General features: G+C 38.9%; 1 protein-coding gene across 1 annotated transcript in view; it reads right to left on the reverse strand.

Moving 5' to 3' along the window:
* PACRG (parkin coregulated) overlaps positions 1-21,436 on the reverse strand; it is a 567,891-nt gene that overhangs the window by 240,393 nt on the left and 306,062 nt on the right. The window contains exon 3 of the mRNA XM_003933784.4: positions 7,428-7,599. Within this exon, the coding sequence (XP_003933833.1) occupies positions 7,428-7,599 (172 nt within the window). The remainder of the gene's footprint in view (positions 1-7,427; positions 7,600-21,436) is intronic.

Raw genomic sequence — 21,436 nt, forward strand, 5'->3', positions numbered from 1 at the left:
TTTCTTCTTCTTTGATATAGCCACTTACATCTATGCATTTCCCTTTTAGTCATGTTTTTGCCATATCTCATAAGTTCTGGTATGTTGTGTATCCATTATCATTTCAAGAAAATTTTCAATTTCCCTCTTAATTTCTTCAGGTCACTCAGAAGCATATTGTTTAATTTCCATGCATTTGTATAGTTTCCAAAATTCCTATTATTGATTTCCTAGTTTTAATCCATTGTAGTTCAAGAATATGCATGATATTATTTGAATTTTTTGGAATGTTTTAAGAGTTGCTTTGTGATCTAACATATGGTCTATCCTTGAGAATGATCAACATGTTGAGGAAAAGAATGTGTATTCTGTAGCCATTCAATGAAATGTTCTGTAAATATCTATTAAATTCATTTGGTCTATAGTGCCGATTAAGTCAATGTTTCTTTGTTGATTTTCTGTCTGGAAGATCTGTCCAATGCAGTAAGTGGGGTGTTGAAGTCTCCAGTTATTACTGTATTGTGGTCTGTCTCTCTCTTTAGCTTGAATAATATTTGCTTTACATATCTGGGCACTCCAGTGTTGGGTGCATACATATTTATCAATTATTATATCCTCTGGCTGAAGTGAGGCTATAACTTTATCATTATATAGTGACCTTCTTTGTCTCTTCTTATAGTTTATGACTAGAAATCTATTTTGTCTGTTATAAGTATAGTAACTTCTGCTCTTTTATGGTTTCCATTGGCATGGAATATCTTTTTCCATCTCTTTATTTTCAATCCACCTGTGTCTTCATAGGTGAAGTGTGTTCTTTGTAGGCAACAAATCACTGGGTCTTGTTGGTTTTTCTTTTCTAATCCATTCAGTTACTCTGTGTCTTTTGATTGGCGATTTTAGTGCATTTACCTTCAGTATCATTATTGATAGGTAAACACTTACTATTGTCATTTTGACATTTTTTTGTTTTCTGGTTGTTTTGTGATCTTCTATTCCTTTTTTCCTTCCTTCCTGTCTTCCTCTTGGTGAAAGAAGGTGATTTTCTCTGATGATATAATTTAATTTCTTGCTTTTTATTTTGTGTATATCTATTGTATGTTTTTTGATTTAAGGTTACCATGAGACTTGCAAATACTATCTCATAACTCATTTGTTTAAGCTGATACCACTGTTTGCATAAACAGGCAAAAAGAAAACTAATAAAACCCTCAACTGAACTTTGTCACCCTGCTTTTTAACTTTTTGTTTTTTCTACTTATGTTTTATTGTACATAAGTACAATATGTCTTGAAAAGTTGTAGTTATTTTTGATTGGTTCATCATTTAGTCTTTCTACTTAGGAGTACTTTATACACCACAGTAACAGTGCCATAATATTCTATTTTTCTGTGTACTTACTATTACCAGTGAGTTTTTTTTCCTTCAGATGACTTCTTATTGCTCATTAACATCCTCTTCTTTCTGATTGAAGTACTCCTTTCAGCATTTCTTGTAGGACATGTCTGGTGTTGATGAAATCCCTCAGCTTCTGTTTTTCTGGGAAAGTATTTTTCCTTCATGCTTGAAGGATATTTTTGCTGGGATATATTCCAGGTTAAAAGTTTTTTTTCCTTCAGCACTGTAAATATGTCATGCCACTCTCTCGTGGCCTGTAAAGTTTCTACTGAACGGTCTACTGCTAGATGTATTAGGCTACATTAAATGTTGTTTGTTTATTTTCTCTTGTTGCTTTTAGGATTCTTTCTTTATCCTTAACCTTTGGGAGTTTAATTATTAAATGTCTTGAGGTAGTCTTCTTTGACTTAAATCTGATTGGTGTTTTATAACCTTCTTGTACTTGAATATTAACATCTTTCTCTAGATTTGGGAAGTTCTCTGTTGTTATCCCTTTGCATAAACTCTCTACCCCATCTCTTTCTCTACCTTCTTTTTAAGGCCAATAGCTCTTAGATTTTTCCCTTTTGCAGCTATGTTCTAGATCTTGTAAGTGTACTTCATTATTTTTTAATCTTTTTTTCTTTTGTCTCTCCTAATTGTGTATTTTCCCACAGACTGTCTTTTAGCTTACTAATTCTTTCTTCTGCATGATTAATTCTGCTATTAGAAAACTTATGCATTCTTCAGCATGTCATTGCATTTTTCAACTCCAAAATTTCTTCTTGATTCTTTTTATTTTGATCTCTTTGTTAAATTTATCTAATAGAATCCTAAATTTTTTCTCAGTGTCATCTTGAATATCTTTGAATTTCTTCAATATAGCTATTTTGAATTCCTTGTCTGAAAAGTCACATATCTCAATTTCTCTAGGATTGGTTCCTGGTACCTAATTTAGTTTTGTGTTTGTTTGTTTGTTTGTTTGTTTTCGTGAGGTCATGTTTTCCTGGATGGTCTTGATGCTTGTGGATGTTTGTTGATGTCTGGGCATTGAAAAGTTAGCTACTTATGGTCTTCACAGTCTGGGCTATTAGTACCTATCCTGCTTGGGAAGGCTTTCAAGATATTCAAAAGGACTTGGGTATTATGGTCTAAGCTGTATCTGCACTGGGGGCACTGCAAGCCCAGTAATGCTGAGATTCTTGCAGACTCACAGAGGTACTGCCTTGGTGATCTTAGATAAGAGCTGGAAGAATTCTCTGGCTTACCAGGCAGAGACTCTTGTTCTCTTCCCTTACTTTCTCCCAAACAACAGAGTCTCTTTCTCTATGCCGAGCTGCCTGAAGCTGAGGGTGGAATGACACAAGCATCACTGTGGCCAACCACTGAAACCACGCTGGGTCAGACCTGAAGTTATCACAGCACTGCAGCTCAACTTGGGCCTGCTGTACTCATTATCTGGCTTCTGCCCATGTTTGCTCAAGACCTTGGGACTCTACAATTAGCAGGTGGTAAAGCCAGCAAGGATTGCATCCTTCTTTTCAGGGTGACAAGTTTCCCCAATACCCAGGTGGGTCCAGAGGTACCATCTGGGAGCCAGGGACTAAAGTCAAAAACCTCAGAAATCTACGTGGTAGATTATTGTACTGTGGCTAAGCTGACACTCAAACCGTGAGACACAGTCCCTTCCACTCTTCCATCCCCTTTCCAAAGACAGAGGAGTCTCACCCCATGGCCAGCACCACCACAGGCCCATTGGGAGCACTGCCAGGCTGCTGCCCATGTTCCCTTAAGGCCCAAAGGCTCTTCAATCTCACCCTTCAGGGCAGTGGCCTCCCCTCTGGGCCAGAGCAGGTCTAGAAATGCCATCTTAGGGTCAAGGTTGGAATCTGGGACCCCAAGAGCCCACTTGGGGCTCTATCACCCTGTGGTCAGGCTGGTACCTAAGGTGCATCACGGAGTCCCCCTTACTTTTCCCTCTGCTTTTTTCAAGCAGAAGGAGTCTTTCACTGTAGCCACCACAGCTGGGATTGTTCTGGGTCTTACCTGAAGCAAGCAAGCCTCAAAGTCTCTCCCAAGGCCCATGGGATGCTACCTGGGTATCCCTGTTGGTTATTCAGGGTCAAAGGACTCTTTAGTCAGCAGGCCATGGGTCCTGCCAGTACTGGGTCCTTCTGTTTACGCCGGGCTCCCTTCTAGCCCAGGTTACATCTAGAAATGTCTGTGTGCTAGAGCCTGGAATGGAGGTTTTATAACTCTGACTAGTGCCCTATACTACTGTGGCTGAACTGGTATCCCAGATGCAGCACAAAGTCCTCTCCTCTTTACTCTTCCCTCTCCTCTCCGCAAGTAGAAGTAAGGGGTCTGTTTTGGAGCCACAGGCTGTGCTGCCTGGGTTTGGGAGACAGGCCATGTAAGCACTGCCTTAGTTGCCCTGGCTGGTGTCTTGGTAGGTTACATGCCCCCAAGTCCACTGGCTCTGAGTCCAGCTCAGCACTAGGACCCGCCGAGGAGTTGCAGTCCTTGCAGCCTAGGCTGCCTTTTAAGTTCTTTTAGGGTCTGAGAGCACATTAGTATGCAGTGGGGAGACTGCTGAAACTCCAGTTCCAACTGCTGGGATGGGAGATTCCCCTCTGGCTATGGCTAGTTTAAATGCTTCCTTTGTTGGAGCTGGGCAGGGATGGGGTGGGATAGGGGTGTGATATCAGCTGAGTTCAGCCTGGTTTTGCTTTCTGCAATTACAGGGCAGTACTGAGTTTAAGGCAAAGTCTCAGAATCACTGAGCTCTCACATGCACACAGATTTTCTTTCTGTGTCACTTGGCTGCTGCCAGGGGATGGGAGAGGAGCAGTGCCAACAATTCAAAACTGTCTTTCCTACCCTCTTCAGTGCCTCTTTCAGTAATATAAAGTTGAAAGCAGGTATTGTGAGTGCTCACCTGAGTTTTGGTTCTCATGACTGGGCTTTTTTTGTGTAGATAGTTATTTGATTTGGTGTTTCTTGCGGGGATGATTGGTAGAAACTTCTCTTCAGCCATCTTGCTCAGCTCCTCTTGTATTTTCTGTATTTTCATATTATAATTTTAGTCTTATATTTATTCTTCTTTTAGCTTTCTTTTGCTGTTCTTTATATAACTGATTGAGGTAGATATTTCATTTACTATTTATTTTTATTTTCTCTTTTATGAAACCAACTGTAAGAACATGTATTTTCTCTAAATAACGTTTTACCAATCATAGTTAGCAAATATTTTAATGCAATTTTGATGACATTTTAATGGAATTTTTGGATAATTTTTAATGTGTAATTCTATTTGATATTTGCATTATTGTACAGTCAAAACACTTTCGAATTTCAATATTATTTCTTATTTGACCCATGGGCTATCTGGAAGTATATGTATTATTTTCAAAACAGATGAGAACGTTTCAGTTATTACTTTAAAAATTGATTTCTTCCATAAATTACATTTTGATTATATAACATGCTTTGTATGATTTCCATCTTTTGACATGTTTTGAGGCTTGTGTTATGGCCCAGGATATGGTCTGAGTTTGTAAATGTTCTGTGTGTTTGAGGAAAAATTGGGTTTTGCAGCAGTAGGTGTAGCATTGAGTTTTGATAAAGAACAGAAGCAGCTCAGGAGGCTAAGATATGATTCAGATCCTGACTTTACCCTTTTGGAAGTGTGTGACATAGAAATATTTCCAAAATTGTATGTGCCTCTTTTGTCATCTGAGAAATATGGCGTATTTTTCACACTGTGCTAGAACCATGCATGACCTTACATAAGTAATCAGCATTTCTCCCTGAGAAAAGTCTGGCTTTTAGTGACATCAACAGATTGAGAAGGAAGGAGCGGTTAGACTTAGGATCAGTATCGAATAGCGGAAGCGCTGAAAGCCACACGCTAGCATCAACCCAGATAAATTGCCATTGCTTCTGGAACCCTAAATCATCAAATTCATACCGAGTTAAGTTCGCCTGACAAATCACGCTTCCTGAGTTCTTGATAATGTTTTCACTCATCAGCAGATGACCTCTAGTAGGTGTGTACTGCAAATGTAGTCACATCATTCCTCTCAACTCATTTATGTATCTTCAAAATACAGATCAAACAAAATTGAAAATCACTTCACCTTGGCTTGCAAAACTCCAGTGTGGTATGTTTTAATTGCAAACAGCATAATCAAAATATTACTTAGATATTCATTTTCTGCCTTCCAGTGTCTTCTACGGGGCTCTGAGGGAGAGAGCCCTGAGAAGACAGTGATCCCAACATGAAGCATTGATTATTTTTACAAAAATATATGTCCGAATATTGCTGTTATTCTGTCAGAGGAAAAGAACAGATAGCTCCTGGGGAGAATATTCTGGGCCTTTCTTGTTTATCAGAGAAAGCTACATGTCATCCTTTAGAAATGTAGCAGTTCACGTCCAATTTAATGTATTCAAAAATGTGACCCATCTGAGAGAATAAATCACTTTTGGAAAAGGTTTTAATGTGGCTCAGAACACTATGTCCTCCCTGACAGCCTTTAAAGAGCATCTCTTCCTGCAGCCATGGATGAGGGAAGCAAGCTGCTATTCCATAAGGCCCTTTTCAGGGTCTCTTTTCTCTCCATGTTACTTTCACATCAGGTAGCACCATCCTTTGGTTTGGTTTCACTCTTTCTGTCTTGGTGGAAATGTGGTATGGTCAGTTACAGATCTCTACAGAGACCTTAAAGCTCTGAGAGAGAATTTCAGAGTTGATTTGATGCCAGCAGTGAGAGCATAACTGGGGAAATCTACCATTCTGATCATGATACATTAGGATGAATGGAAGGTGACCATGGATAAGATTAACTAATCTAGACTCTGGGAGATGACCCTATGTGGAGCTAGTTTGTTCTTGTTCTGATGAAACCATGTGGCAAGAGCTCACCTGAGCCGGTGAGGGTGGGGCTCCCCATCCTAGAAGACTAGCTAAGCATCCTGTCAATCATCTTGGGAAGCTGTCCATCCTGGAGTGGGAGATGAGGCAGAACTTGGGGTGGGGGAAGCAGGGGCCTCTTCATCCCTCAAAGCCATGGGCAGTTGGGTCAGGATTCAGGGGTGAAAGTGCCTGGAGCAGCTCTGGCTGAGAAAAAGGTGAGTCTCCCTCATCTGCAGAATGAGTGTTCAGAGGAGGCACTGACCCTCTGCTTTTAATTAGTAGTAGCAGTAGCCGCAGCAGCAATGCAGGGCAGGCGTGCAATTCCAGGGATGGAAAGGGGGTGTGCTGGCGGGGGTGAGAGGGGCCTGGACTGCCACCTGGACTTGAGGAGAGGCTATCCTCTTCCTGAGTCTGTACCAGTGGATGCCAGGCGTGCCCATTAGTGTGGCTCTATGCCAGTTCCGATGGCAAGGTAAGAATGGACAGAGTGTCCTGGAGTCCCAGAAGGCCGTCTCCTGGGACAGCCTCAGAAATGCTTTGCAAGGAGGGGTGCTTTAGACACCTAGTCCCAGGGCCCATGCAAGTATGAGAGTAAGGTGCACGCAGAAAGTGGGGTTAGTCTCATTCCACAGGCAGACAAAGCCAGTCACGGGGCTACCCCAGAGTCACCCAGGTTACCTGCTGTAGATTCAAAGCTTCCAGTATTCAAAAACACTCATCTTTTCACCCATGCGGCTGGTCTTCCTTTCCTTAAAATTATGAATCATACTACTTTAAATGTATTCAACGTAAGTGTGTTTATAATTTAAAAGTTAGAGATGCCACTTAGGAAAAAAGACTTGGAAGTTAGCAGCATCAGGTAAAGACCTCTGCATGCATAAGTTAATGTTAATGCTTGTGTCATTACTATGAGACATTTTAAATTAGCACAAACCCCGTGGAGTTCAGTTTATTTATGTGGCTACACCGTGGTGAAATATCGATGACGGGATATATGTTTGGAGATTTGAGTTGTCTGGCCTCCTAAGTCAATTTACGAAAATTCCTGCAAAACCTGGGGATCATCTCAGTCTGTTGTGCTTTATTGCTTAATTAGCAGGTTGTCAGAAAGTGCTGCCATATAAACTGAGTGACGCTTTTTCGCCTGTTCACTTACTTTTTATCGGGATAATGAGCTGTGGAAGGACAGGTAGTATCTTGCTCCCACCGTGTTCCAGCATGTCGTGGATTCCTTGCCGAGCAAAAAACTCATAGGGAAATGTCATTTCACAAAGCCCATCAAAAAACAGAGGCAGATAATGATGGTAATCCAGCTTCTCAATTTCTACCTGAAAGTGGAGAGACAAGAAACACCATGTGAAAACAGCAGTCGGGCAGAGCATGGCAGACGAGCTTGCAGCTGTCACCCACTGCAGAGGGGCACGCTCTTTCGAACTGCAGGAAGACTTGCTTGAGCAACCCACCTGATGACCTGAAGTATATCATCATGACTTAATCTATTATCAATGAGGTTAAAGTCATGAACCTTTAGATCTTAACAGTCAAATCTCCCATCCACATACAATGCACATTAAGAGTACTTTAATAATTTGTTGCTTTTTTGTTAATTTATTACCAGTTGGCTCAAGTATGATATTGAATAGGAGTCAAGAAGCCTCTAGAATGTTTGCTGAAAAGATTCATGTAAGAATAAAATGAAAGAGGCCGGGTGTGGTGGCTCACACCTGTAATCCCAGCACTTTGGGAGGCCAAGGCGGGCAGATCACCTGAGTTGGGGAGTTCAAGACCAGACTGACCAACATGGAGAAACCCCTTCTCTACTAAAAATATAAAATTAGCTGGAAGTGGTGGTGCATGCCTGACATCCCAGCTACTTGGGAGGCTGAGGCAGGATAATGGCTTGAACCTCAGAGGCGGAGGCTGCAGTGAACTGAGATCGTGCATTGCACTCAAGGGTGGGCAGTGAGAGCAAAACAAAAAAGAGAAAAAGAGAAGGGAGGAAGGGAAGGAGGAAGGAAGGCAGGAAGGAAGGAAGGCAGGAAGGAAGACAGGCAGGCAGCTGAAAAAGTTTGATGCCCAAGGTTCTAAGGAAAATGCTACGGGAGTGGATGCATGTGTGTTCTCGGAAGGTACGTGTGTCTTCTTTGGGGCAAACAGGAGAGTGAGAGGTCAACGCTGATTCCTGGCTTGTTCACCAGAGCCTGGATGACAACTAGAACATTCAGACCATCAAGAAGAAATGGAGAGGACAAAGAGTGGGCTGAACCTGGGACGACTGACACCTCAAAGCCAAAGCATCTCAACCTCACCTTGCCTGCTTCTTCTGGGAGCAGAGACAAATCTCTTTCCCACATCTCCATCCATCACCCTCAGCGTCTCTGCATGTCTCCCAGTCCAGACCTTGGCAGTAGCACCCAGCACCACCAGGGAATGGGAACTAAAATTCTGGAGTTGAGAAAAGAGATTGTGAGTTGGGAAGCAACTTCCTGAAGAAGATTTGGTCTTGCTTGGGCCCTCCACTGTCTACCTGTGACCTGAGCTACCACCAGCAAGGTGGCAGAGCTGAAGGTGAGAGTATAGTTGGAAAGGAGCCCATAGACTCACTGCAGGTATAACACGTCTACACAGAGCAAGGGATGGGGCCCTCCCAGCAAGAGGTGATAATTTCCTTGGTTTTCAAATCCTAATGAATACACCCAGCTTCTAGTTACCACATTGTAATCGAGTGAGGAGCCCATCAAGACCTTTGAGAAACTCCCTTTTACATTAGTAGGAGATTTTAAAAAAATTATTGACAAATTACATATAATAGATAATTATATATATATATATATATTCCCTATGTAAAGACAAATCATACATATATTTATTCCTTATATATATCCCATTCTGATTTTGCAATCAAAATTGCAATACCACGTAGTGCGAGGTTTTCATACTGTTCACCTCGTTCACCTCTCTCTCAGCGTTCTAGAGTCTCACACCACATGCCTGCCTATCCCTGGGTATGGGTAACTGGTAATGAACCAGTCACGTTCCTGAGTGTTTACTGTGGGTCGAGGTGAATCAACTTTGCTTCAGTTCCCCAAGCAGGAGGCCTGTCTACAATCGGCTCACAGACTTCCCACTTACAAGGCATGTTCAGGTAGGAGCTGGGGATGTAAAGGGAGTCCAGCCAACCGAGGAAGCAAGCAGGTAAGAGGTAACGTCCAAATCCTCTCTTGGAACTGGAGCATAGAAAAAAGTCTCTAATGTAGGTTTATACAGACATCAGTTTTACTTTATTTTCCCTTTATAGTTATAAAGTTCACTTTATTCAGTATACATTTATGGAATGTATATTTAATTTTTTTCAGAGATTTATATGCATATGGAAATATTTTAAAACATTATTTTGTACAGTTTGAAAAAGTTATTATTTCTTAGGTCCTAAAGGCCCATTGTTGTAATGCATAATTTTACCTTGTATACTAATTTCATAATAAAAAATGTCATCTATACTATATTTTTAAAACATTTTTGGTGCTGGGAGTGGTGGCTCATGCCTGTAATCCTAGCACTTTGGGAGGCCGAGTGCGTGGATCATGAGGTCAGGAGTTTGAGACCAGCCTGACCGACGCAGTGAAACCCTGTCTCTACCAAAAATACAAAAATTCGCCTGGTGTAGTGGCACACACCTGTAATCCCAGCTACTCAGGAGGCCGAGGCAGGAGAATCACTTGAACCCAGCAGGCGGAGGTTGCAGTGAGCTGAGACTGCGCCATCCTGCCTTGGCAACAGAGCAAGAATCTATCTCAAAAAAAAATTTTTTATATATGTTTTGCTAATTCTTTTAGCTCATTGTCACACTTTTACAAGTGTTTCTTTCAAGTATAAAATTAAATTTTGTATTTTACTGTGTGATCTAAGATGCTGTATTTTAATACATTAAGTAATTTACATTTATGGCCTAATTTAACTTCTGCCAGCTTATTTTTTGGTCTCTGGTTGTTGTTTTTTATTTACTTTTTTCTTGGTATTTTGTAGTTTTGTTATATAACATTATGTTATGTATGTACACACATTATGTTTTATTTACTTTTTTCTAACGACTTTAAATGCAAGACATCCTGTTCAAATATTTTATTGCAGCTATCTTAAACATTTCCAAACTTATATTTATCTTAGTGAGAAAAGCAAGTTATACATCTTCTGCTAAGACTGTTGACATGTCTATTTTTCCTTGGAATTCTATTTTCTCTTTATGTGTTTTGGGACAACAATACTAACATCAACAAAAGCAGCAATAATAACACCAAGTTTGCGATGCCAGACACTACTGTACACACTGTGCTAGTTCATTTGATCCTTGAGCAACTGGAAGAAGTAGGCACTATTAATATCCTAATTTTCAACATGAGGAAACTGAAACAGAAAGAAATTTAACAACTTGCCTAAGGTCTGCAGCTAGTCAGTGCTGGAGCTAGGTTTCAAGCCCAAGCAGTCTGGCTGTATGACATGGCACTGCCTCTCAGGCTTTGTTGTTTGGCACATTGAAGTTCAGCATTATTATAACCTCCTGGTGAATTGTTCCATTTATTCTTATGTCCTTATCCTCTTTATCATTACTGATGCAGTTTGTCTCAGTGCAACATAATATTAATATTTCTGTAACTGGTTTATCTATCACATCTTTTTCTATCCTTTTATTTATCCTTATAATTAGATTTGTTTTTCCTCATTTTACTTTATGATGTGCCTTCACACAACAAATACTGAGTATCTGCATAATTCCTATTCTCAAATTTTTGAAAAAGAAAAGTTATGATGAAAGAGAAAAAGGAAGCAATTAAAAGACAGAAAAGTCAAATTAAAGATTGAGAGAGACCGAGAAAGAAAAAAAATTCTCTCTATATCTTTATATCCTCCAATATCACTGACCACAGTAGTTCTTTCCTACCAAAAATTCTCTTCTCACTAGTTCTTTTCTTCTTCTTTTTTTTTTCCCCCAAGACAGAGTTTTACTCTTGTTCTCCAGACTGGAGTGCAATGGTATGATCTCAGCTCACTGCAACCTCTGTTTCCCGAGTTCAAATGATTCTCCTGCCTCAGCTTCCCAAGTAGCTGGGATTACAGGCATGCACCACCATACTCAGTTAATTTTGTACTATTTTTAGTAGGGATTTTTTTTTTTTTTATTAGCGATCACCTGGCCTCAGATGATTCACCCACCTTGGCCTCCCAAAGTGCTGGCATTATAGGCATGAGCCAATGCACCCAGCCTTCACTGGTTCTTTTTATGACCTGTTTGTACATTATTTGGCATCTCCGTTGTCATTGCAAATATGTTGCCTTAATATTAGAACAACAGGTGGGGATCCACCACCTCATCTCACTGCCACCAGAGACACAGACATGGCTTTTGTTCAACTAACTCTGGAACTGTGTGAGGAACTGCTGGATTCTATAGTGCCCAACAGGCAGCTCTCACCTGACTGCCAAAGAGCTGCAGGGCTTGAGGACAGCAGTTCCGAGGTGAATGTACATAATCCTGCTTAGAAGGCTGCCACTCTGACTGATGAAGAGGCAAGAAAATTCTTTTCCTTTTCAGCTGTTTATAGCTTAGAGGTCGGGTAAAGTATAATTTTGTGAGCAAAATTTATGTTTTTCTCTACCTGAGTTACCCTAAATTTAAAAACCATTTATGAGTATTCTTATCTGATAGCAATATAGTTATTTGTATAAGTTCGGTAAGAATCTGTTTTCTAACAGGACATAAGTGGAGACACTGGTGATTTTGCCAAGGCTTTGACTGGAATGGCATATTTCCAGAATTGACCAGACTGAGGAATGTAGGTTAACTTTATATAGTCTTTCTAGGAGAGACTGGCCTAGTACCTTGTCTAAATGGTTCTCTTACAAGATTTCTGACCTGTGATAAGTAAAGAATGTAATTTTCTAGCAGGCCTGTTAACCTCAAGATATTTGGGGACCTCAAGAAGAGAGGAATTTGTACAGGTATTACATACACAGTCTAATGGTGAATCCTTGGCTCCTAGCCTTGAGGCTTTTAAAAAGTAGAATGCACAATTCCCTATAAAAGTTCCAGCAAAGCCTACCTAAAAAGAGCCTACCAGTCTGGACAACATATTGATACCCTGTCTCTACAAAAAATAAAAAATTAGCCAGAGTGATGGCACACACTTGTGGTCCTAGCTACTTGGGAGGCTGAGATGGGAGGATTGCTTGAGCTCAGGAGGGCTTCAGTGAGCCGAGATCGTGCCTCTGCACTCTGGTCTGTGTGACAGAGTGAGGCCCTGTCTTAAAAAAAAAAAAAAAAAAAAAGCAGATTAGGCTGATCACTAGTCTTGTCACATTTTATGCAAATAACCAGGACCCGTATAATGAGACCAAAATTTATTTTGAAAATAAATTCATCCTATTATGATTTATCCTTAGCAGAAATGAGGAAACTAGAGATAAAAAAAATTGGATTCTAGCCCTCACCATTGTTTTTGAGTTTTTATTATTTGCCTACAATTTGGGCTAAATCCTGAATTATTTCCTACCTGCAAATCTAAAGAGGAACCAGGTTTTAATTTTCTTCATAATACTTATAGTTGGCTCTTTAATGAAATAGGTACTTTTTTGTTGTTGTTCTGGGATACAAATTCTCTTTTGACTATAATCCTTGAGTGCAAATTATTAATGTTATTTATCTCTCACTGGATTACTCCTGAGAAAACCGAAGTCATGGTGTTCTGAAGACTAGAGGTAATTCAACAGCCTGTGAACCTCCCTCATTTGGAATCCCACTGGGCCTGATCTGTTTTTCATTGCCAAAGCACTGCTGCTAAAGCTTGACAAAATCAAGCACTCTCTCTAAGGCTCAGGGACGATGGTGGAAGAGGGCATAAGAGATTTGAGAGCCTCATTAGAGGGGTGGAGTGTGAAAGCCAAAGCAACTCCACCCTGGGTGCTAATCTGCCATGTTGGCTTCTGATTAACCATATTTCTGGGAATGCCTCTGAGATTTCCAGTTTACCTACTGCTCCTTATGTAAGAGCACCTACTTACCGTAAATCCCACCAAATTCCTGGCCATTCCTTCTGAAGTATGTGTGCCCCTCTCTGACAGCACATAAGCCCTGTGTCTGGGGGAGTAATGGCGCAGGAACCACCATCTCATCTCATCACTGCCAGGGGCACAGACATGGCTTCTCTTTAGAAGTCCCTATTCAAAGTTTCTTTCGAAGCAACTAGATTTGTCTGTCTCTTTCTTTAGCCTCTCAGCCTCCTCCAACTTTGGGGTAGGTTGGCACAGACCTGTGCACCATGAAACAATGGCTGAGCGATGTTCTGTTGCATGCACTTAACACATTTTGGCTCTCCATTAATTCATTGATGGACATTTGGGTTGCTTCTGCAATTTTGTTATTGTGAATAACGCTGCTATGAATATTACTGGACAAGTTTTTGTTTGAACACCTGCTTTTGATTCCTTTGGATATGTACCTAGGAGTGCAGATGCTGTGTTGTATGGGAGTTGCACATTTAGTTTTAGAAGAAACTGCCAAGCTGCTTCCAGAATAGCTGTACCATTTTATATTCCCGCCAGCCACATACGAGGGCTCCAATTTCTCCACATTCTCGCCAACACTTGTTATTTTCCATAGTTTTGATTATGGCCATGCTAATGTGTGTGAAATGGTATTTCCTGTGGTTTAGATTTTCGTTTTCCTAATGACTAGAATGTGGAGCACCTGATACTTGACACAACATGGACAAACCTTGAAAGCGTTTTTCTAAGTGAAGGAAGCCAGTCACAAAAGACCACATACTGTACAATCCTCTTTACATGAAAGGTTCAGAATAGACAAATTCAAGAGACAGGAAGTGGTTGCTTAAGAGCTAGGGGGAAGGATAATGGGAAGTGACTGCTCAACGGGCATGGGGTTTCCATTTGGGGTGATAAAAAGTTCTGGAACTAGATGGTGGTCATGGTCACACATTATGAATGCACTTAATGCCACTGAAGTGTACACTTAGAAATGGTAAAAATGGCAAGTTTTATGTATATTTTACCATGATAAAAATGCCAAAGAAAAAATAAAATTAAAAAAACAACAACAAAATAATAGAATAACAATTTGTCATTGTATTTTGAGACACAAACTTTTTTTAACATTGTAGATACAGTTCTACTTACTACAAGGTGATTTTTTATAAGTAAATTCCTTTTACATATCTTCCGGTGTTCTTTTTTATTATAATAAGTTTGTTTTCAGTTGATGAACTTGGTCTAGGCTTTGGTAAGCTCTCTGATATTCCATTAATCAGCAGGCACTTGTTTGCATGTATGTGTGCCTGTGTGTATATGTGTGTGGGTCCAAGTGTGTGTGCATGTATGTATATATGTGTGTGCATGTGTGTATAGTTGTGCATGTGTGTGTTTTAATAATATATCTGACATCTGTCGGATGTACTTTTTCTGAAAAGCCACTGTTCCATTTCCACACTCTCCCCCAGTTCCCTCTCCATTTCCACACTGTCCCCAGTCCCAGCTCCATTTCCACACTCTCCCTCAGTAGCCCCTCCATTTCCACATTGTTCTTCACAGTAAAGTATTTCAAAAGAATTCTTTATCATCACTGCCTTCGCTTCCTCATTCCCATTCCCTCTTTAACCCACTCCCCACCATTTCACCGAAGCTGTTTTTATCAAGGTCACCAGTGACTTTCTTTGTGTCTAATCTCAAATCCCCTTTCTGTTCTCCTCAGCACAACACAATTGACCTGGTGAAGTTGTACCCCTAACACTGGGAGGTCACCCTAATTCCCTCCCTTCCAATCCCTGGTCTGGCCTGACCTCACTGGTTCTGAGACAGCCAGGTGGGAAGGGGTCCTCGAAGAATGTCCATCCTTTTCAAGTGACCTGCCCACTGGGAGGAGCCACAAGAGTTCCCAGCGTTTGCAGCATGGAGGAGCCTGGCCCCTCTCCTTCCTATGTGGAAACCAGGATTCTAATGGCTGGGTGGGATGTGCTCCAGCAGCAACTCTGTCCTGGTGAGAGTCCCTGTTTCCCACTTTTCTTTCTTTTTCACCCAATAATACCCTGTCTTACTCATTCAAATTCAAATTATCTGTAAGCCTGAATTTTCATGGCCATGGGAAAAAAGTCCCTGTCTTGAGCTGAACTGAAGGAAAGTCCTGCTGCAGTTCCTCCTTAGAGACTCTGAATGCACATGTCTTGAGTCCAGGCTGCCAGAACAAATACCATGGACAGGGTGGCTTCAAAAACAGACATGTATTTTCTTACAGTTCTGGAAGCTGGAAATTGGAGATCATATGCTGACTATGTCAACATAGTCGGGGTTTGTGGAGGGATCTCCTCCTCACTTGTAGACAGTGCAGACAGTCATCTTCTCAATGTGTCCTCACAGGGCCTTTCCTCTATGTGCATACAGAGAGAGAGCTCTGGTCCTTCTCTTCTTATAAAGGCAATAGTCCTGGCCCTTAGGATCTCACTTTAACCTTTATTACCTCCATCTAGGCCCCATCTCCAAATACTGTCACATTGGGATTTGCCCTTCAACATAACGAATTGGAGGGGAGCAGTGAGGCATGATTCAGTCCATAGCACACCACTTTCCTCTCCAGACCTCTCTCTCTGTCACTGGCAAGTCCTTTCATCTGAATTTCAGTTCTGTGAGGCCATCCTACCATTGTCTATCACCCTGTTTGATTTTTTTTTGTAGCCTCATCATTTATTCATTACAGTTTCTTAAGTTCTGTTGTTTAGGGAGCTTGTCATTGCCTAGATGAGTGCTGGGCACACAATAGGTGGATATTCAACAGTCATGTGTTGAATTTTAATTCTGACCTTTGGAATCTGCCCTGTGTTAACTTCCTTGAGAGGGCTGCCTCACTAAGGAACAATGACCAGATGATGAGTGGTTGTGCCTCGGCCAGAGGGAGGGCAGCTGCACCCAGGGTCTGCTGTTTAACACTGACTCTTGCACCATGAAAGAGGATGTAAGTTTCTATAATTGTACGTATTCTACAACCTTATGTATTCTGCAAATAAAATACGATTTTTCTCTTATTAGCATTGCAGTGATTATTTACATTTCAGGAATTTTATCACTATTATAATAGACAAGATGGGCTTCCTGACCCTTGTGTGTTCCCTCGTTTCACTAGAAATCATTCAGGGCTTAATTGGCTATTCTGGGTTTTCTTGTATTTTTTAAATTGATATATAATAGCTGTACATTTTAAAAATTCCATTTACTTTTAACACTTTGGTAACATTTCTGTTTTTTATAATATCATCAAATGCAAACACTAAAATTTGTCCACATAAATAAAAATAAGAGGTCCTTATTTTTTTAAAAGATGATAAGAATAATTTAAGATTAAAACCAAAATTTGAAGAAGAGATAAATGAGGAAATCCCTTATCTATCTGTGTGTGTGTGTGTGTGTGTGTGTGTGTGTGTGTGTGTGAGACACTGTGACTACTATTTCTAAGAGTTTTTCTCAATTGTTGGCTCCTTTTGTTAATTTAGATTCATAAAAAGTCATTTTTAAGGTTTATGTGACAACAAACCTTATTTCAGCTAAGGTGTTTCAGTAAATTTTTCATTCTTAGGATAACTGGTTTATTTCACATAAATATCGTAGTTTTCAAATTTGGGAATCTTTCTTTAAAGTTTAAGAAATCCAGAATTAAAAGAAAATTGCTCACAGCGGGGCATAGAGCAAGAAGAACTGTTTTAGACACATCTGTTAAAATTATATGTTAATACCCAGATTAATGACTACATTGATATTAGCTCCAGAAAGGTGAAGTGTTTTTACTCATAAAATATATCTTTAAAATTCATGTTTTATAACTTTTTAAAGATCGCATAGTACCTACTATGTGACCTTTAAATCTTACAGTGACCTTTGGTCAAAAGCAATGAAATTTTAACTTGACCTTGCCTGTCAAATATTTATCCCCATAACAAATGTGTAAGGTAATAATGTTACACTGAAATATCAGAAACACAGTGAGATTGTATTAGTCCATTTTCACACTGCTATAAAGAAATACACAAGGCTGGGTAATTTATAAATGAAAGCACACTTCTGCATGGCTGGGGAGGCCTCAGAAAGCTTACAATCATGGTGGCAGCCAAGGACAACTCACTCACTATCGTAAGAACAGCATGGGGGAAACTGCCCCCATGATCCAGTCACCTCCCACCGGGTTCCTCCCTCAACATGTGGGGATTACAATTTGAGATGAGATTTGGGTGGAGACACAGAGCCAAACTATATCAGAGGCTAAAGACTTTCATGAAAAAACTCAAATCTGAGACTGACTCTTATGCTTTCCATATCTTTGCTTCTATTAGCAATTAAAATTTCATTGAAAATATCTGTTCTTATGACTGCTGTTATAATTACCAAGGATCTTGCTCAGAAACACAAATTAATCTGAAAAAGCATAATTATCTGTTAATATATTATAACCTCCTTTGGACTTATTGTGACTTTTCTAAAATAAAGACTTAACAGTGTTTCTCTACCCTTGAAGCAGCTATTGAGTTATTGCAAGAGGTCTTACAAATTACATAGGTATTAATCACTGTCTACAGAAAATACATATATTTTACAAGTAGATGTACTATTATTTTTCAAATGTATGTGAATGTAGTTGTGATGAATAACTGAAAATAATTTCTCATCTTATATTTTTCAATGATATTGGATATTCAACTAAAATCATATAGTACATGAGATTTTTTATGCTAAAATTCAGACTTTTTAACATGAAAAATGCTCTTAAGGGTAAAAATGCAGCAAATTTCAGGCAAGATGGCACACAGACTGAAATGGACCCATCAACTACTACAGTCTTTTAAAAAAAAACAAAAATAAAATGTACCCAGGGCAAAGCTGAGCTCAAGAAATCCTCAGATGCTAGAAATAAAGACAAAATCCCATCACAGAAGTGAGCTCCAGCTGATTCCAGGAGATCCCAGGAAGAATCAGATTAGATCATGAAACTGGGAATAAAGTTTTGATGTCCTCAGAAAAACAGAGCATTTGGTGAGAGAAGGGAATTAATCCGAGACTCCCACATACAACCAGGATACTTGAAGGGCTGCCTCACCTGTGAAAAGGAAACTGGAAAATCTCTTCCCACTAGTTTGTGGAAACAGAAAGATAGCTTGGTGTTTGACAAAGCTCTCAACGGGACAAACTTCCACTGAGAAATAGAAACCTAGGAAATTGAAAGCTCAGAAATTAAGGGAAAAAATTGGCCTCACATATAGAAAAGGAAATTCTTGGGGCCGGGCACAACCAAATGCAAAAACGTGAACACTTGCACAATCTCGTACATGAGACTGGCACAGAAAATGCAACCCATAATACAGATGAGCTCACAATGGAAAATGTATCACTACTGTGGCAATGGAGTCGCCAAAAGGAAGAAGACTCAATAGAGCAATGAGCATGGAAATGAGCTCCGAAGGTAACAACTGGAAACAGAAGAAAACAATCTCAAATAATTTAAAATGCTTAACAGGGAAAAAGGTTTCACTTAAAAATACAACTTTCAGAAAAAAATATAGTATCATTAACGTAAAAAATCAGTAGCTAGGTTGAACAATAAATTAGCCACAAATGAAAAAACCATTAGTGATCTGGACCATGGAGCTGGGAGGAGCACAGAGACAGCGCAGGGAGGTAAGGCAATGGGAAGGATCTCAGGAAGTCTGCAGACCCAAGGCACCCACGCTCCCCTGAGTGACTAACAGAGCTCCAAAGGAAAGGATAGGTCATGGGGAAAAACAATATTTGAAGCAATAATGACTGGGAATTTTTCATAATTGAAGAAAGATGTGAATATTCAGATGGAAAGTGCAGATCTAGACACTTTACAGAAACAAGATGAAAGTCCGAAGTCAAGGAAAAAGCAACTAGAAACAAAAGACAGTTTATAATAAAAGATCCAAATTAGACTGAAATTACATTTCTCATTAATAAAATAGAGGTCAGAGAAAAGGCTGAAAAAATGTTCAATATGCTCAAAGAACAAAAATTATTCATTTATAGTACAACTTAGTAAAATAATCATTCAAAAATAAAGACAAATCAAATGTATTTGATTAAGACTGAGGGGTATTTTTTTAACCCCTGAATCATCAACTTTACCAAAGGATAAATTTTTTAAAAAGTAACTTGAACACAGGACAAAGAGATGAGATAAGAGAACTAATAGTGGATAAATTGTTGAATGTATTAAGACTAAATAAGCAATGACTATCACAAGTGTTTTAAATCATCGGTATGGCAGGTTTACAAAGCGGGGCTAAGATACTAGAAAGGAATAGCAGAGAAGATGAGAGGAGGGTAATCTGGGTCAAAGGTAATAGCTCTGTCTTGAAAGAGGTTAAAAAAAGGCTAAAGTTATCAATAACATTTAGACATCAAATAATTAAGCATATGAAAGTTTAGGAATACCTATTCCGAAAAATAAAATGAATTTCCAAGAGAATAGAGAAGAGAAAATGAATAAAACTATATCAGCATTCTCTCAAAGGCTGGTTAAACATTCTCCTGTTCCCAAGAAAAAAATAGGGAGAGAAAAATATACATAGAATGCATCCAAATATGTACGTTATTGTAAAAAGTGTAAGTGAATTAAATGCTCTTATTAAAACAGATTACCATAAAAGGGAAAATGTCCTTCAGTTCTGAATTGGTTTAGAAGGTGTACACTCAAAATATAATGACAATGAAAGGTGGAAAATAAAGGTGAGGTTAAAAAAAAATAGCATCTTTTAGGATAAATTCCCGGCAGAGGAACCGTTTCATCAATGGATATACAAATTGTTCATTTTGATATATATTGCCAAGTGGTGCTTCATAGAGATGGTACCAAATTACATCCGTATAAAAAATAAATGAGTACCTGTGTTTCTAATGTCTATCCAAAGAGAATGCTATCAAGGTTTTATTCTTTACAATATTACAGTTAAAAATGTTATTTTAGGTTTTTTTATTTCTCTTACTATGAGAATAATTCTATTTTAAAGGTAATTTTGAAAATCATTTGTATATCCTTTTCTGAGAAATGTATTTTCATATCTTTTGCCGTTTTTTTTCTCTGCTGAGGCATTGGCCTATTTCAAAAGAGTTCTTTTATATTAGGGAGGTTAGTCTTGAGTGTGGTAGGAGTTGCCACCTTTTTCTTTTGCCATGACAATTTTTAAAATGTTTTTGAATTCATTAATCTTTTATAGATGCTGATTTTTGAGTCATCATTAGAAAGATTTCCCCCATTTTGTAGCATAAAGAATAGAAACAATCAGAAAAGAACATTTATAATGGTTTATTCTAATACTTTTATAATTTATTTTATTTACATTTAAATCATTAGTCTATTTGTAACTTTTCCTGGTGTAAAATGTAAGGTAAGTTTCCAACTGTTGTTTCTTTTTTAGGTCATATCCGGTTGTCTTGTTGTATTTCTTGACTAGTTCTCTGGCAATTGGAGGTTTCACCTTAAGAAAAATTTCTATTTCTTGACCCTCTATTCTGTTTCACTGACCTGTCTCCCTTATTTGTGAACAGCACCATTTTGATCTGGTTATCACAACTGTTTACATGATTTTAATATTTGGTAGGCTGGTCCCTTTATATTACTTTCTTAAGTTTCTTATTATTATTGCCATAATTTGTTTACTTTTTCATATAAAGTTCAGACATAAATTTTAGATTTAAGTTTGTCTCAATGGACCTACATAGAACCTTGCATTCAACAATTAGATAAAACACATTCTTTACAAGCATATAAGGACTGTTTTGGAAAACTGAGTAGGCACTGAGCCACAAAACAAATCTTAAGAAATTCCAAAATATCTATGTCATACATGTCACATTTTCTGCAGAAAATTAAATAAAATAACAAATCATTAACTAAAAGATAGCCAAACTTTTCATTTCCTCCATATTTGGAAATTTAGGAACACTTTAAAATCACTCAGTGACGATAGGGAAAACCATTATAGAAAGAACAACATGCTAAGAATTGAATCCCAATGAAATTACTTAATCTCCAAATAGTAAAAATGTTCCCATTTGCACTGACTCTTTTTAAAAATACAAAAGAGGAAAAGCTACACACCT

The sequence above is a fragment of the Saimiri boliviensis genome, chromosome 4, assembly GCF_048565385.1.
Source record: "Saimiri boliviensis isolate mSaiBol1 chromosome 4, mSaiBol1.pri, whole genome shotgun sequence".
NCBI lineage: Eukaryota > Metazoa > Chordata > Mammalia > Primates > Cebidae > Saimiri > Saimiri boliviensis.